At 42.4% G+C, this 16,737-nt stretch overlaps 1 protein-coding gene across 4 annotated transcripts in view; it reads left to right on the top strand.

Annotated features, from left to right (window-relative positions):
* tle2b (TLE family member 2, transcriptional corepressor b) overlaps window positions 1-16,737 on the top strand; it is an 89,867-nt gene that overhangs the window by 49,085 nt on the left and 24,045 nt on the right. For 2 of the 4 annotated variants that reach the window (XM_031307284.2, XM_031307287.2), the window contains exons 5-8: window positions 9,484-9,546; window positions 11,222-11,296; window positions 14,081-14,261; window positions 16,510-16,526. In XM_031307284.2, the coding sequence (XP_031163144.1) occupies window positions 9,484-9,546; window positions 11,222-11,296; window positions 14,081-14,261; window positions 16,510-16,526 (336 nt within the window). Of the gene's footprint in view, window positions 1-9,148; window positions 9,188-9,483; window positions 9,547-11,221; window positions 11,297-14,080; window positions 14,262-16,509; window positions 16,527-16,737 lie in introns of those variants that run through there. The other 2 variants (XM_031307288.2, XM_031307285.2) reach the window with 2 other exon arrangements.

Below are 16,737 nucleotides of genomic sequence, written 5' to 3' on the forward strand. Positions count from 1 at the left end.
AGTTTGACATTGATGTTTCCCACACAATGTGGGAACTTGATGTATGCTAATGAATTTGGTGCTCTCCTGACTTTTCATCTAGCATTGTGTTTGTAAGCATGTTTGCATACTGATGCTAGCATTTACCTTAAAGCATCACTGTACAGCCATACAGAGCTGCTAGTTTGGTTGTAGACTCATAGTCTTCTTATGTTTTATTCCGGTGTACATAAATGCATTTTAGCAAGTAAGATCAGTTGAAAATATGTCATCTGTTGGTCTTACGAGTAGTTATCAAAATATAACATGCCAACAAGGCCATAATATGTGGGTCATGTTTGCAACAGTGAAGGCAATGTAGGCATGCATACTGAACAGCCAGCTTTGTTACTCTGGCTACTTTGTGTCTGATTGCATTGCGGACGACATGAGTTTGAAGCCGTATGCAGTCTGTCAATGCAAGCTGGTGAGCTGGCACAGTGTTAATATGACTAATAGCTTAGTGTATTATATAGCCAGAGTGAAGGGTTGGGGGGGGGGCCTGGGGATCTTGTTGGTGGTAAAACTACAACCCCAACTGTGAGACACAGATTTGTGTCACAATCACATGCCATAGAAAGAGTCCCTGTGTGTGTGTGTGTGTGTGTGTGTGTGTGTGTGTGTGAGAGAGAGAGTGTGTGTGTGTGTTTGTGTGAGTTGGAGGAGTTGGAGTGAGCTGTCTGTCTGTATTTTTCATTCTAAATGTTTCTGCTGCCTGGTCCCCTGCCTATGTTGTATTGTTACTGCACTGAAGGTTGAATCTGTGTCTTTATGTGTGTGTGTGTGTGTGTGTGCGCGCGCACGCGCGTGTGTGCTTGTTAGTCACATGCTGGGAGGCTCTGCTTGCTCTGCACACAGCTCTTTGTATGTGTGCTCTCCTCTGCTCTGTTTGGATTGGTTTTCTGTGTGCCCTTGTTGCTTTTGTGTGTGTGCGCGTGTCTTCGACTGTTTGTGGTGGCTTTTGTGTGTGTACTTGTGTGTGTGTGTGTGTGTGTGTGTGTGTGTGTGTGTGTGTAGTTGAATTTGTGTGCACAATTCTAAGAGTGCTTGTGTGCACATGTGTGTGCCTCTGTGTTTTTGTGTGTGAGCGTGTGCTTTGCTGCTCCCCTTCCCTCTCCCACTCCCTGTCTCTCTTTCTCTTTCTCTGTTTCTCTTCCTCTCCTTAGAATAGAGGGGCCATCAATCAGAGGCAAGGGGGATAGGGGAAGGGAGGGAGGGGAAGAGGAGGAGGTGAGGAGTTGGCTCAGTGCCAGGGATGAGGAGCTGGCTCGCTGCCCAGAGAGAGAGAGATAGAGAGAGAGAGAGAGAAAGAGAGAGGGAGAGAGAGGGCAGGGAGAAGAAAACAAGACTGAGCAAGAAAAGAAAAAAGAGGGTTGGGAGGTGGAGGGAGAGAGATTTTTGGAGAGAAGCAGGGCAGAGAGATAGAGCAAGGAGAAGGAGAAAGAAATGAGAGAGAATTAGAAGAAGGGCAGAGAGGGAGAGCAAAAGAGCAAGGCCATGTGCACTGAGGGAAAACAGAGCGAGAGGACACAGAAAGAGAGCGAGAGTGAGAGATACTGCGGAAGTGGAAAAATGAGCCAGCAGAATAGAAACAGAAGAGGGCTGATTGCATGGAGAGAAAGACTAAAGAAAGGAGGAGGTGGGGGTTTGAATGAGAGGAAGCAGGAATGGCTGTTTATATTGAACAGCTCTGTGCCTGCAACCCCAATCAGTGGGTGATTAGTGCGTCATTGGCTACAAATATTTACCTTAAACTGTTCACAGAGGAGAGAGCAGTACAATTAGAAAGCAGAGGACAGAGATAAACTCCAGGATTGTGTGTGTGTGTGTGTGTGTGTGTGTGTGTGTGTGTGTGTGTGTGTGTGTGTGTGTGTGTGTGTGTGTGTGTGGATGATATGTATACACCCTCTGACTCTTGAAAATAAATGAGGGTATTCTGCAGCAGTGGGCACTGTAACATACAATATCGCTGTGTCCAAAATCACTTCATAGCATGGACACTACTTTCTGATGAAAGGAAAATCCCAGAATCCAATGCTTTGTCTTTGATATATGAATGTTAAAGTACCTAGACACTACACTTGTCAGTGATGATGCAAAATGATGATGATTCATAATGTAAGCGTAAGGCCTTCATTTTGGCCGACCTGACTTGCTGGGTCGGAGGGCGGGCAGTCGGACTCACTAACCCGGAAATAATGAGTGGGATGAGTGACGAACGCCTCTCAAAATCTGACGAAAATCTTTTAAACTGACCTTTGTCGATCTGAAATGAAGACAGATTCAGCAACTGCATGGCCTATTTCTCGCTTAAAATGTTTTCAGAAACACGTTTCAGTGAACTATTTTAGATAAGAGATCGTATTTCGAACAAGCCGCCATTACTATTGGCTGGAGAAGCCAGACCCACGTGACGTGTTGTCTTTTCCGGTTTTCATTTTTTGTATTACGTCTCGCGCACGCGCAGAACATAAGCTCAAGACGGCATCGCTTTGGTGTGTTCCGAGGCACTTTTTGGACCTCGGGGAGCAGACTGATCAGTCCAACTGCCTTTTCTGCCGACGGTCAGCCGTCGGGTTGGTGTGTCAGGGTCTTAAAGGTCAGAGCCTCAGCACTCTTCCTGTCACCACAAAATCATTTTGTATCACCTGCTTACTCTAAAGAGGTAATGTTGACTGGGCATGCATCCTGTTGCTGTTGGAGGTTAAGTGCTACGCTCAACCATTGCTCACTCTCAGGCGAATTCACAAAGAATGGATTGTGGCCGCTCATGGCACCATGAATTGTGAATCCCTTGCAACAGCTATCTGCCCCGTCTCAAGGTCCGATTCACAAAATAAATTGCGCTCGGGCGCCTGGTTGACTCACCTGGTAGAGCGGGCGCCCATATGTAGAGGTTTGCTCCTCGATGCAGTGGCTGCGGGTTCGACTCCGAGCTGCGGCCCTTAGCTGCATGTCATTCCCCCTCTCTCCCCCCTTTCAAGTCTAAGCTGTCCTATACAAATAAAGGCCTAAAATGCAAAAAAAAATTTTGATTTGATTTATTTTAAATTCCGCTAAAGATATTACAACACAAACATGCCACACATTTTTGCAGCTGAGTGTAATTTTAAATTTATGAAATTTTCAGATCGCAAGCTACAGGTCCCGACCAACGAGGTGCAGAGGCATTCCTCAATACTTCAGGCAAGGAATTTAAACGTGACAGAGAAATTTTATATTCCAGTCAGTCAGTGCTGTTGGTGTTTTCAAACACTCACCTATTTATATATTTATTTATTTATATGCCACTATTTGCTTGGCAGCGCAGTTAGTGGTGCATTTCACCCTTTGCTGGTGCTTTAAGAATTACACGGTTTCTTTTAGTCTTATTTGTGCAGGTTTATCAGCCACAAAAGCAGCACAATCCTTTCGTGAATTTGCCTGTCAGTCTCCCAGACTACTTCCAAGGATTCAAACCAGCAACTATTCAGGTAACAAGCCAGAGAGAAGTGCTAGAAATAGATATAATATTACTGTACTGTAAGAAAGATGGCAAAGATTTTTGTTGAGAGCAATTACTGTAGAGTGAGTAGAGGAGTGGGGTATCACACACACACACACACACACACACACAAACACACACACACACACACACACACACACAGGCCCCCTCCATAACGCTGGCTCGCTCAGCCGTAGTGGGACTCAGAAGCTGGCACAGCTGGCAGTGCCTGAGCACACTGGGCACTATCTCCCTCCTCCCGTGCCAAACTCAACCCACGCTCGTCACATTCAAATTCACCAAGCTTTATTGGCCAATGAAAATGGTCACTGATGCTTGCCATCATGCTGGGAGACCAAATACAATGCTGATCTTTCACAGGGAAGTGTTTTCCCCCGATGTTCCAGTTCAAGTTCACTTCAGTGAAAAACATGAGCTTGTTTTCTGTTAATTCATCCCTACTTATGAGCTTGTCTCCATTTCTGGTCTTGATTATGAGGCATTACATATATGAACCTCCATATATCACTTTTTACCTCGTACTAGTCTCACTTTGCCAGACCAACCTCCACAGCACTGCGGAGGAGGGTCTGGCTAGTCCACATTAGAGGATGGATACCCAACCCGAGCCCGACAGGACCCGACGGGACCCGACGGGACCCGACGGGCTGGGCCGGGTTCGGACAGATATTTAGAAATGATGTTTGGGTTCGGGTCGGGCTCGGTCACATGCATCCTCTTGTGCGCGCCTGTGTTAACATGTGCTTGTTTCCCCGTCATCTGTTGACATTTCCGAATGCCTTCCTACAGTTGCTTAATAAAAGCGGGCTTTCCACACAAACAAACGTACATGTGTCATTAGTATGAGGGAAAAAAAGAGATTTGAACTGTGTCGGGCTCGGACATAAATATGTTAATGCCTGTCGGGCTTGAGTCGGGTTCAGTTACTGCTCTGTCGGACGCAGGCCGGGCTCCGACAGAAAAATGCGGCCCGATCCGCACTCTAGTCCACATAGCGATCCGGGATGGGAGAAAAACGTGCTCTTGTTTATTGGCATTTCTTTAAACCAATCACAATCATTATAGGTGGCGCTAAGCTCCGCACGGAGCCGCTGAAAAATAGCCTCGGTAAGGAACTTGTTTTGGTGAACCGTGTACATTCAAAAGTTATTTTAGTCGTGCGAGAGAAAACTCAGATTGGAAAGATAGTCAAGCTAACTGTCTGGATTTAACCATGCAGAGATCTGAGGATAACCATAGTCCTCAGAAATCCACCGGAGTTTAAAATTCCAACACAGAGAAAGCGGAAGGAAACGGACATCGGCGAAAAGACATGCATCCGGCGGAATTTCCTGCGGCACCGGAGCAATCCCGGAAGTGGAACGTCGAGGAGATAGACTAACCTTGTACAAGCTTGCCAATATGCTACAGTTACACAACGTAGGACGCCTTGTTATTCCAAGCATTTAAAAAAAAAAAATAGCTGGGGGGCAGATCGTACTCTAGTAGGACCCCGTCCCTCTTAAACAAGCTTTGTCTCTGTCAGAAGAAGAGTCAGATGCTGGCTCATTATTTAACGAAAATCCCACATGCAGAACCGCTGTTACACCATCAGTCTGTGATGGCTTGTTTTGTGAGTGAGTGTTATTATTGTCTTTTCTAGTGTACCCACCGCCTCATCTACCCACCTATTTAATCTATTTCGACTTCAGTTAGTCATTTTCTACAGTAGTTTTCTACATTTCCTCGAATGCCTTTTGACAGCCTTCACAAAACAGGCAGGAACGTGTTTAAACATGTGGGTGGAGAGAGAGAAATAGCAATAGTTATTGCAAAGTAAGTGTAGGAGAATGAGTTTTTCCAGTCAAGATTTTTTTTAAATTACAGTACACCTCTTACACAAGCACAACTCTTGTCTCTGCGTTGCATTCTGGTCTACTGAGCCGAGTGTTGGTGTAGAAATTGGTTCCTTGTACTCTGATGGATTTCTTCCTGATTGACAGTTAAATGTATATGAAAAATGTTGGGTCAAGGAAGAATGTATTACTGTGACACCAAATATGACCTTTACTTTGTATGTTTAAACTTTCATGATAATGTGCTCTTGGAGGTTTTTTCAACATGATTTCACACCAGCTACAGCAGGCCAGTTATTGCAGAAACAATACAATCAAAAAAACGCTTGTCAACATCACTATTTACAGTGAGATATTTGAATGGAAATGCGCTCTCTTTGCTATAATTTTGCTGTAAATAGACTGAGGCACTTGATGTACTACAGGGACAGCATAAATAGCTACAGTCAACTTTTTTTTAAAACTTTCACTCGATAGACAAAGTCAAAAGAAGTTTTAGAATTCAACATTAGGTGAACAAATAGTATAAACAAATTGCTGCTAATTTGCAGGATGTTGAACTCTGCTCAACTCTCCACTTCAGACAAGTTACAGAGATCTCTTTGCTGTCTGTTGCTTCTAGTCTCTTAAGTGATCATTTAAAACCAATCAATACACAGGTTGATGCACCTTTACTTGTAAGTCCTGGTGTGAGCATGTGGTTACTTGCAAGCTTTCAGTATTACTTATGTTTAAAAAAAATGTGATTTGACTCGACCATACACTCAGTCAACATAGAAGATATGTACACATGTAATAGTATAGGTATTGGTATTTTGGATTTATGTTTTATTGATATGTGTATTGATATGTATTTAATGATCTGACGAGATGACAAGTCTGAGCACACTGCCACTGTGTGTGTGTGTGTGTGTGTGTGTGTGTGTGTGTGTGTGTGTGTGTGTGTGCGTGCGTGCGTGCGTGCGTGCCCCTCAGACAGGCTAATATGCGCCATGGCCTCTGGAACAGGCTGTCCTTGTCCTACAGTTCATTCCTTCTTCTTCCTTGTCTTCTTCGTTTTTGCCTCTCCTCTAACCCTACTATCAATTTCAATTCCTCCATCTATTTGTGTATTTTAGTATAATTTAGGTCATTTTTGCTCTTTAAAATGAAAAGACTGTGTGTCCTTCTTTGTCCCTCACCTACATTTTATCTCTGTTTCATTTAAAGCCTCTCTTTCTCTGTCTCTCTCTGTCCCCATGCCAGTTGGCAGCATATCTGCCCTCAGGTGTTTATTGAACAGCCCCCTCTTTTCCTTTGTATCTACCCATCCATTCATCCCTCCATCCGTTCATCCCTCCATCCGGCCAGTCTTTGCCAGTGCTCCCTGGTGGCTGTGCTTTGGCAGGGTTGTGGAACGAGACTGTGCCGTATTGTTTCTGACACCTGGCCCAGCTCAGACACACCAACCCGATAATCGGCTGTCGGACAGTCTGGCGAGGTTGGTGACTCGAGTCTGTTCGGTGTGTTCCGTGCCGTTGTCCGTCGGAGGAGCCGTCGGCCTTCATTTTGGCCGACCTGACTTGCTGGGTCTCTGTTATTGATATTTATATAGTTATGTTTATTTGTGTAACTTTAAATCAAACTTACAGCCTGAGGACAACCTGTATTTGGTAGTTATCTGGTGTATCTGGTGTAGTTGCCGAGTAGAGGTGTGAATCTTCACTGATCTCCCGATTCGTATTCGCCATGTAGGATATTTAATTCATAGCTTTTCAAGCTTCAAAAACAAAACATTCTGCAGTGCTCTAATACTAAATAAATTGAATACATAAAACTACAGCACTGAGCACATGGCACTTCCTGAATGTGCAAAACATAACAGAATATATAAACAGAAAGGTTGTTAGGCATACATTAAATTGTAAACAGAAATAATCGATTATGGCCTGGTCGATTATCGATGCAGCATCGTCCATGTCCACGATTCGATGCATCGATTATTTGATTAATTTCAACACCTCTATTGCCGAGATATAACTGAGGGGAGAAGAGTTGATTCAGAATAGATAATGCCATATAATTAGGTGAATTAAAGGAAACGTGTAATTTATGTACAATGTACAACGTTTTACCATTGTCCCTGCAATCAAATCGTTAGCACCATAGGTTAGTGGTCAGCGATGGTGGTGAACCTTCCTTTTTCTCCACGTTGAACCATTTCACAAGCTGCAGTTTATGGACTGCACATCAATTGATTCTGAAAGCCTCTCTCAGGTTGGGCTATTTGCTGCTTACGTTGTTAGCAGGTTGTGATGTTTTTTGACTGATAAGAGAACATTTCCCAATTCCAACACCTGAAGGTTAACTCAAACAGGGAAATAGATATATTTGCTAACTGTTAACATGGCTCTATTTGATGAATTTTATGTGCATGCCTCATTTTCTTTCCATGCTGTAATCTTCTACTAGAATACAGCATGGAAATAGAAAAAGTTAGAAAAGAATAGAAAGCAAATAAAGGGATAAAGTGGAGTCAAGCAGACAAACATTCAGTAGTCTTTCAAAAAAATGGCATCAGCAGAATCAACAACAATAAGAAATTCTGTAAAAACTCATTCTCTCACACACACACACACACACACACACACACACACACACACACACACATGCATACGTTGACACATGTATGATGTGATAAGACTGTGTATGTCCTTGGAACAGAGCTGTGTGTCTGGTGATAGCCAGTTTATGAAGTTTATGAAGTGTCGATGAGACTGGCTGTAACTGACAGGCTGACTGATCGTGTGTGTGTGTGTGTGTGTGTGTGTGTGTGTGTGTGTGTGTGTGTGTGTGTGTGTGTGTGTGTGTGTGTGTGTGTGTGAGAGAGCCTTTGGATGATGATGTATACAACCCTGTCAATCATTGCATTGCCCTCCATCGTCCCTTTGCTATCTTTCTCTGTTCATCTCCAGTATCTTGAAGTGCCAGAAACATGTACAGTATTAGTGGGGAGAGAGGGATACAGAGAAAGAAAGAGAAAAAAATAGATTGAGCGAGTAAAAATAAAAAAAAATAGGTGTGTATGGCCGTGGTAATGTGTGACAGCAAAGTAACAAAGAAAAGAGAGAAGACTGATATTAAAGGAAGAAAAGGAGCAACTGAGAGAAAGAAGGGAGGACAAATTGAAATTAAGAGAAAGGTAATAATATAGAAAAATAGAAAGATGGGAAAAAACGAGACAAAGAGAGCAAAGGAGGGGGAGTGGGGGAGGATGGGAGGATGAATAGGGTAATAATGGCTCAGTGTGAGAGCTGTTGTAGAAAAAGAGGGAATGGCTGAGTGAAGAAGAGAACAAAATGAGGCTGAGGGCACTCAGACAGATAGAATTAGACACACCGCAGAGGTTCAGTGTGTGTGTGTGTGTGTGCGCGTGCAGGTGTGTTAGTGTGTGTGTGTGTGTGTGTATGTGTGTGACACAGAGAGAGTGTTGTATGTGTCCATGTGTGCAGGCAGCTGTATTCTGCGGATGGTTACTAGGTTTGCCACGTGTGTGTGTGTGTGTGTGTGTGTGTGTGTGTGTGTGTGTGTGTGTGTGTGTGTGTGTGTGTGTGTGTGTGTGTGTTGTCTATGTGCATATGTGTGTGTATGGGGGTAAGAAAGCATTTTATGGTTTTTACGAGTTTTAGGAAATAGAGAGCTTTAGAGAGAAATCCTTACAATGTTTCTGCTTTTTGTGAATGTGTGTTTGTTCGCTCATGTGTTTGTGTGTGTTTGTGGTGAGAGAGTAACGAAGAAAGAGATGGAGGAAGGCTGAAGAGTGTGTATGGCCGAGCTAAATGAGAGTAAGGTAATGCTAAAAGACCTGATGATGCCTGGAGCTCTAATGCTGCCTCCATCCTTCCATCCTTCCATCCTTCCACCTCTGTTATATATTTCGTCTCTCTGTCTCATAGAGTTGTCACTGACTGAACTCCTAGCTCATTAGAAAGATGTTTTAATGCAGCAAAGGTTTAATGTGCTGTAAAGGTGTATCATATGCTGTGTTAATTGTGTACTTGTTATCTTACAGTATGCAACATTATCATATATCCTTTTCTTTCTCCTTCTGTCTCTTTCCCTTGTTTCTCCCTCTTTCCATCACAGGCGGAGATTGTCAAGCGTCTCAGTGCCATCTGCGCTCAGATCATCCCTTTCCTCTCTCAAGAGGTAAGTGTCACCACTGCCAGACACACTTATAGATAAACCCAAAATTTGCATACACATGATCAAGGGATAGTTTTTTACCCCCCAGGCCTATATCACATTTTCTTTGCATTCAGAATAATAAACCAAAAATACATAAAATTGCATGCTGAGCAAAATATAATTGCAGAAGTTCTCATTATATTGATAAAAACATTTTTTTATTTTAATTTGTGTGCTCAAGTAGAATAAAGTGTGAAAAAAAGAAATGTTTTTGTCAGAATTGTGTTGATTCAACTTTATGATCAATTTTAAAGCTAGAGTTCATTGCGTTTATTTATTGAACTATTGCAAGCTGCCTCAATAAGTCATCCTCTTTGTTTGCAAAGCAAATTAATCAACAAATCTACTGATATCTTATCAAACTGCCATTAAACTAAATATATCTTCATTAAACACAACATCTGGCTAATCATTAAATAAAATAAATTAGAAACATTGTCATCATAGTTTACTAATGTGGCGAATACAATTTACGTTACTGCATTATGATCAAAGTAGCTTTCCTGTTTTTGAAGCTGATCTTTGCTGCATTAATGATTTCATGTCCCATTAACCTGTTAGCTGCATATGCCTCATATGTGGTCCTGTGGTTTTGCACTAAATGATCTATACAAGATCAAAAGGTACTGATATTAAACAAATTCCTACAAGTATCAATGTCACTGGAAACAATACAGAACAACTTATTATGGTATTAGAGACAATTGTATAGTATTTTATAAAGAAGGCTCTCTGGCTTTAGGAGTAATATTAAATTGTATTTTTTTCTGAACATTTAGATCCCATTATCTTTAATTTAAATATAGTCACTCCTTTGGGCCCTTTTATCATTCAACAACATCATCATCACCATTTCTGTGTGTGTGTGTGTGTGTGTGTGTGTGTGTGTGTGTGTGTGTGTGTGTGTGTGTGTGTGTGTGTGTGTGTGTGTGTGTGTGTGTGTGTGTGTGTGCTTGGCCTGTATAATTGCTTCTTAAAGCTACATTTTTATTTATATCTGCTTAATACAACTTAAATAAGTAAGAGGAGCATGGTTATTAAAGTTTAAATACATTGTTTTATTGTTGCTCTGACTGTATGTGCACTAGTTGTATGTGTGGTAGTGTGTAGAAGACTGGAGTACAAACCTGCAGACACACTTCTTTTTGTCTGAGAGTGTAAGAGTATACATATTGACACTGTGCGTCTGTGTGTGTGCGAGCACTGTTGCACACATGCATATTTGCGTTTGTGTGACTGATTACATTGGGATTTTGTGTAAACAGACCTGAGATTTTAGTTAGTGTGTGTGTGTGTGTGTGTGTGTGTGTGTGTGTGTGTGTGTGTGTGTGTGTGTGTGTGTGTGTGTGTGTAACTTCTTTGTCAGTGTTTGCATTGTGTGAATGAATGGTTTCCCAATCTAGACATTTATATTTATACAAGCAGGACAACACCTTTTCACCAAGTTTGGTTCATGTATTATCACTGACTGTACATGCAATATACATTATGACTGTATATGCAATATAATTACATTATGGTTACTTTACACTATATACAGTAACATAATGCATAGATAATATGGCAGTGCAAACCGTACTCTCTTTCTGTGGCATTGAATGTGTGTGTGTGTGTGTGTGTGTGTGTGTGTGTGTAGCACCAGCAACAGGTGGTCCAAGCAGTGGAAAGGGCGAAGCAGGTCACCATGGCTGAACTCAACGCCATTATCGGGGTGAGTCACCTTCCATTCATCTTGACAGCACAAACACACACAACTACACCTACACATATGCACTGAACACATTAACTAAGTACCAGTCAGACTGATGAGAATGCTGGGGAGCTTTAATTTTCAGCTTTAAATTGCAAACATCTTCTAAATGAAAATGGCTTTTGAAGGGTTATTTTTTCGATGTATCCGTGTTTAAAGTAGTCTATAACCACTGAGAGAACCAATCTTTTACAATCAGATGTTAATCTGCATCTCATTCAGAGCGTGGGGTTGTATTTACGTTGTGTAAAGCCCGATTAATTGATTGTGGCAGCGGCAAATGAGATGGTGCATCCTGTTTTACTGGACACTGTTTCCAATTTTATATTAAACTGTAATAAATTACTGCTCCCAGTAAAATAACATTTGGGGAGCAGTGATTTTTAAAGCTCATGGCTGATAGTAGTTTAAATAAGTAACTATTAGTGTAAAGAAATATATTAATGTTTTGGAGTAACAAGTCCCACTTGCCAAATAACACGGGTAAGCATGGTAGTTTTTGCTCTGTCTCTTATGTTGAAGCTCTCTTCTCAAACATGTTCAAGAAGAGAAAGAAATCAGTGATTGTTATCAGATAAGTCAGCTCGAATTGTAGGTGCACTGATCACATTACTGTCTACTTACTGTACAACAACAGTATGATGGGCACTGCTTTAGTTACAACTCGGGTTTAAGGTTTCTGTGTTGGATACACTTTCTGGATAATTTCATATTAAAACCAAGCTAACATACAAACTGACACACATAGGGCCCTATTTTAATGATCTAAGTGCACGGCGTGAAGCGCATGGCGCAGCCGGTTTAGGGCGTGGCCAAATCCACTTTTGCTAGTTTGACGGCAGAAAAAAGGGTCCGTGCGCCAGGCGCATGGTTCAAAAGGGTTGTACTTAGTGTCTTCATTAATTCATAGGTGTGTTTTGGGCGTAACATACAATAAACCAATCAGAGTGTCATCTCCCATTCCCTTTAAAAGCCAGGCACGTTTGTACCTTGGCGCGTTGCTATTATGATGGCGGATAATATTTTTATTTGTAATCTTTTGCATGTTTGTGTGCTGCTGCGCTTCCCTGTGTGTGTGTAACAAGCATAGTGTGCGCACTCTGTGCATAAGCCTAGGCGCATTTTACTAATGTGCTGTTAAAATAACAATGAAATGCTGCGCTATTGACTTTAGACCAGGTTTTTGTTGGTCAATGGCGCGATCACTTCCCACTGCCTCAAGATAGCAATACGTCAAGAATTCACCTGAACACACCTCCCTGTAAGACCAGAACGCCCATGGGCGCAAAGATGGGCGCAGGTGCATTTGCTATTTAAACGACGTGGGCGCTGGACGGGAAATTGACAACTCCGTCGGTCTTAAACTAGCAAAGACACTTGCGTCGGGCTTTGCTCTGCGCTGCGCCAGGTGCAAGATATAATGTGACATAATACATACCTTAACTACAATGATACCATTTGACACCTATACAAAATACACCTATACTTGCATTAAATAGCGCATGATCACCAAGAACAACATATTATCCACATGCTTATCTGCAAATATATGTCCTCACATGTACACACAGACAGACAGTGATGTGCCCTCGTAGACGGGGCTTTCCAGAGCTTGTCAGAGCACTGATCACATTACTGTCTACTTAAAGCCCTTTGTTCCTCCCAGCACTACAAACACTGCTGTCTCGGTGTGTGTGTGTGTGTGTGTGTGTGTGTGTGTGTGTGTGTGTGTGTGTGTGTGTGTGTGTGTGTGTGTGTGTGTGTGTGTGTGTGTGTGTGTGTGTGTTGAACACACTGGCTTGACAAAACAACACACAAAAACACATCATAATGCTCGACTCAGGATAATAGCCTTTCTTTATCTGTAGCTGCTCCTTTGCTCCCTTTTCTCTCTCTATCCTCCATCATCCTCCTTTTCTGCTTCCTCTCTGTCTTTCTGTTCATTTTCTTTCTGGATTTTCTCATCTCTCCTTTTGTGATCTTGTATCATTCTCTCTCTCCTACTACTGTATGGCCCTGTCCTCATTTCTCCTCTCCCATTGTTTTTGGCTGTGTCTTATCTTTTGCTCTCTCATCTGCACACTTTTCCTCCCCTTCTCATTTACCCTCTCTCCCTATCTTCTCCCTCCTGTTCACCTTATTCTCCTTCACTTTTCACTGCCTCCACCATGATCTCCCTCTGTTCCTCCTCATCATTTACTCTCTGACTCAAACATTTTCTCCCCTTTCTGTGTTTTCCCCTGGCCTATTTCTCAATGTTCCTCCTCCTGCCTTTCCTTCATAATAAATCCCATTCATCCTTTTGCTCTTTTCACCGTTTCTCCTTCTTTCTTTCACTTTCCATCTCCTCTTCCTTTACTTCTCTGTGTATCCTGACCGTTTAATTTTCTTCTCCCCATCTTTCGTTTTCCTCTTTCTTGTCCTTGGTGTCCATCTTTTCCACCTCTTAATCCACTAATCTCTTTATTTTCCTCTCTAACTGTTGAGCTCTCCATGTGGATTTCATTTCATTCACCGTCTCCCTTTCTACTATCTCTCTCACCTGCCCTTTTCCAAGAACAACCCCCACTTTCCCTTCCCCCCCATATTTCCCTTCTTCCTTCTCCTTTGTTCTTTGCACTTTCTGATGCTTATTTTCTATCCATTTCTTCTATACCTTGTTTTTTCTAACCACCCACCCCCTTGTATGACACCATCCCTCCCCGGCCCCTCCCTCCCCGCTCCCTCCTTCCCCTGTGGCCACAGCAGCAGCAGCTCCAGCACCTGTCTCACCATGCTCCTGGCATTCCTCTGACGCCACACCCATCAGGCCTGTCCCTGGGGGCGGGGAGCTCAGGGCTTCTTGCGCTGACTGGGGCCCTGGGGGTCTCGGCCCACCTTGCCTCCAAAGATGATCGCAACCACCTTGATCCCGAACATCTCAGAGGTAAAGATCCGTAGACATTTAATCCTTAATTTTGTCTCCAAAAGGAGATAATATATTATATAAATATTCTAGCAAGGTGGTCTTCAAGAGTGGTGTTCCTCTGAAAAAAGGATAGTTCATCTCTTCTGATCTTGTGACTCTCAGTCAGTGGCAGCCTGCTTTCATTAACCAGAAGACAGTCGAGCCGGTTTAATGACCCAAAGTTCATAGTAAGATTACTCTTGATTGGCATTGGACAAAAACACTATGGTGTTTACAGCAGGATTTATCCTGGGCAGGTCAAGTGTTGTTAATAAATGCAGAGGTTTTTGCCTTTATAGCCCTAGCGTAGCCCTAAAGTATATCATAGTTGCAGTGGAAATTTGTGTACTTGCAGTTGTTTCAGGTCAGTGTACACTAGGGGTGGTACAGTTCACAAAATCGGGTTCGGTTCGTATCACGGTTTTAGGATCACGGTTTTCGGTTCTGTACAGTTCTTGTTATTTTTTCTTTTAATCTTTAACACTCCAGAAATATACTTCAGCATATGATATATAGCTAAATTAGCATATTGAATGTATGTTGCACAATACATGCACACAGTGGCAGTTATATCTATTGTTTTATTTCCGCTGTCATCATAGGTAACATGAAATCCAAAATGTTCCCACACACCAGACTATATATGACGCTAGCACATCCTCCAACTCCGGGCAGCCTTCCTTATCTCTCCCACTTACCATTTCTGCATGTGACGTGACCTGCAGCACTCCACACTCCACCTGAGGAGCAGTTGGCTCGGTGTCTCTCAAAATCTGACGAAAATCTTTTAAACTGACCTTTGTCGATCAAAAAAACAGACAGATTCAGCAACTGTATGGCCTATTTCTCGCTTAAAATGTTTTCAGAAACACTTTTCGGTGAACTATTTTCGTAAAATACATGATCGTATTCAGAACGAGACGGCGTTAGAGTCTGTTTTGAAATTCGGGAGCAGCAAGAACCACGTGACGCGTTCTTCCAATCTGCCATGTGTTGCGTTCGTCACGCTCATCCCCATCGTCGTTTATATACTGTCTATGGTCGTTTCCAGTAAGTGTTTTAACATAGGTGTCGAAAGTGGGCACTACGGCAGTAAGTAGTTAGTGCACATTAACAGTGTACTGACGAACCGTGCGACACACACGCTCTGAACCGAGACAAGCGAACCGAGCGGTTCGGATGTTTTTTCATGAACCGTACCACCCCTAGTGTACACAAAAGGTTTCATCAGTGAAAATCTACTATCCACTAAAATCCACTATTAAATGTGTTGAGAAGATGTTTAGCAAGTTCCATACAAGTGAGGTAGAGTAACAGACTTTGGGAAATCATCTAAAATGAAACCATCAGATATCACGCATGCAAGAATAATCTTTTTCTTCATAAAATGTTTGCATTTCTGCATGTACATGTGAGCATTTGTGTGTTTAATTGAATTTATTTCATACTAGAATGGGCACAAAGCAGCAGTGAGATAAACTTTGACAACAGCTACAAAATAAAAAACATTTTCTTTCATTTTTTAAATCATTTTAGACCAGAAAAAATGCTTTTGCTTAATTTGTACAGCAAGTCACCTTTTGGACTGAATTTGAACTTCCTTGTTTAGATTGCTGTCATAATATGGACAGACGTATTCATGGCACTTGTGTAAATTCAAGAGAAACACTTTCTCCCAATGAACTTTCATTCACCCCGATAGAATATGTTATCTTTGCGCTCTGTTTCAGGCACAGAGCCAAGAGAGACTTTCTCATGAATAAATCGAGAGCTAGAAAGAGAGAAAAGAAGAAGGTATGAGAGTAAGAGTAGAAAGGGAGAGAGAAAGAGAGATCAATGTGTTCATTTTAACGTACTAAGCATCTGTGTGAGAGCTTGTGCATGTCTGCAGCTGTGTGTGTTTCTGTTCTTACATACGAGAGGAAGAATGAGTGAGAAGACAGGGAGCATTGAAAGAGGCAGCAGGGGAAGACAGCTAGCTTTGTCTAGTTGGAGAACAGAGAGAGGGAAAGATAACGGGGAGGCCAGAATTAGGCACAATAGTGGGTCTGTAGCTTTAGAGAGGAGAAGTCGTAGTTCAGCCTAACCTTGGCTGACTGGGGGACTGTTGTTATTATTATCAGCACTGACGTCAAACTTTCTCTCTTTTCCCCTTAACTCCTCTCTCGCACTCTCTCTCTTTTCTCTACTCTGTTCTCTTTCCTTACCTTTCTCCGCCCCATCCCAGAGGGAGCACCCAGCAGGGTGAGTACCTAGTTGTGTATGTGTGTACAGTAAGTGTCGTCTACACTCACATTTCTGTGTGTGTCTGTGCTTGTTTGTGTGTGTGTGTGTGTGTGTGTGTGTGTGTGTGTGTGTGTGTGTGTGTGTGTGTACGGTGTGACAGTGATAAACTGAGGGAAATGGAGACGCACTGTAAAGTGGCCTCTAAAAAAGGCTGTGTACTGCTGGAGCT

This window comes from Sander lucioperca, chromosome 11 (assembly GCF_008315115.2).
Source record: "Sander lucioperca isolate FBNREF2018 chromosome 11, SLUC_FBN_1.2, whole genome shotgun sequence".
NCBI lineage: Eukaryota > Metazoa > Chordata > Actinopteri > Perciformes > Percidae > Sander > Sander lucioperca.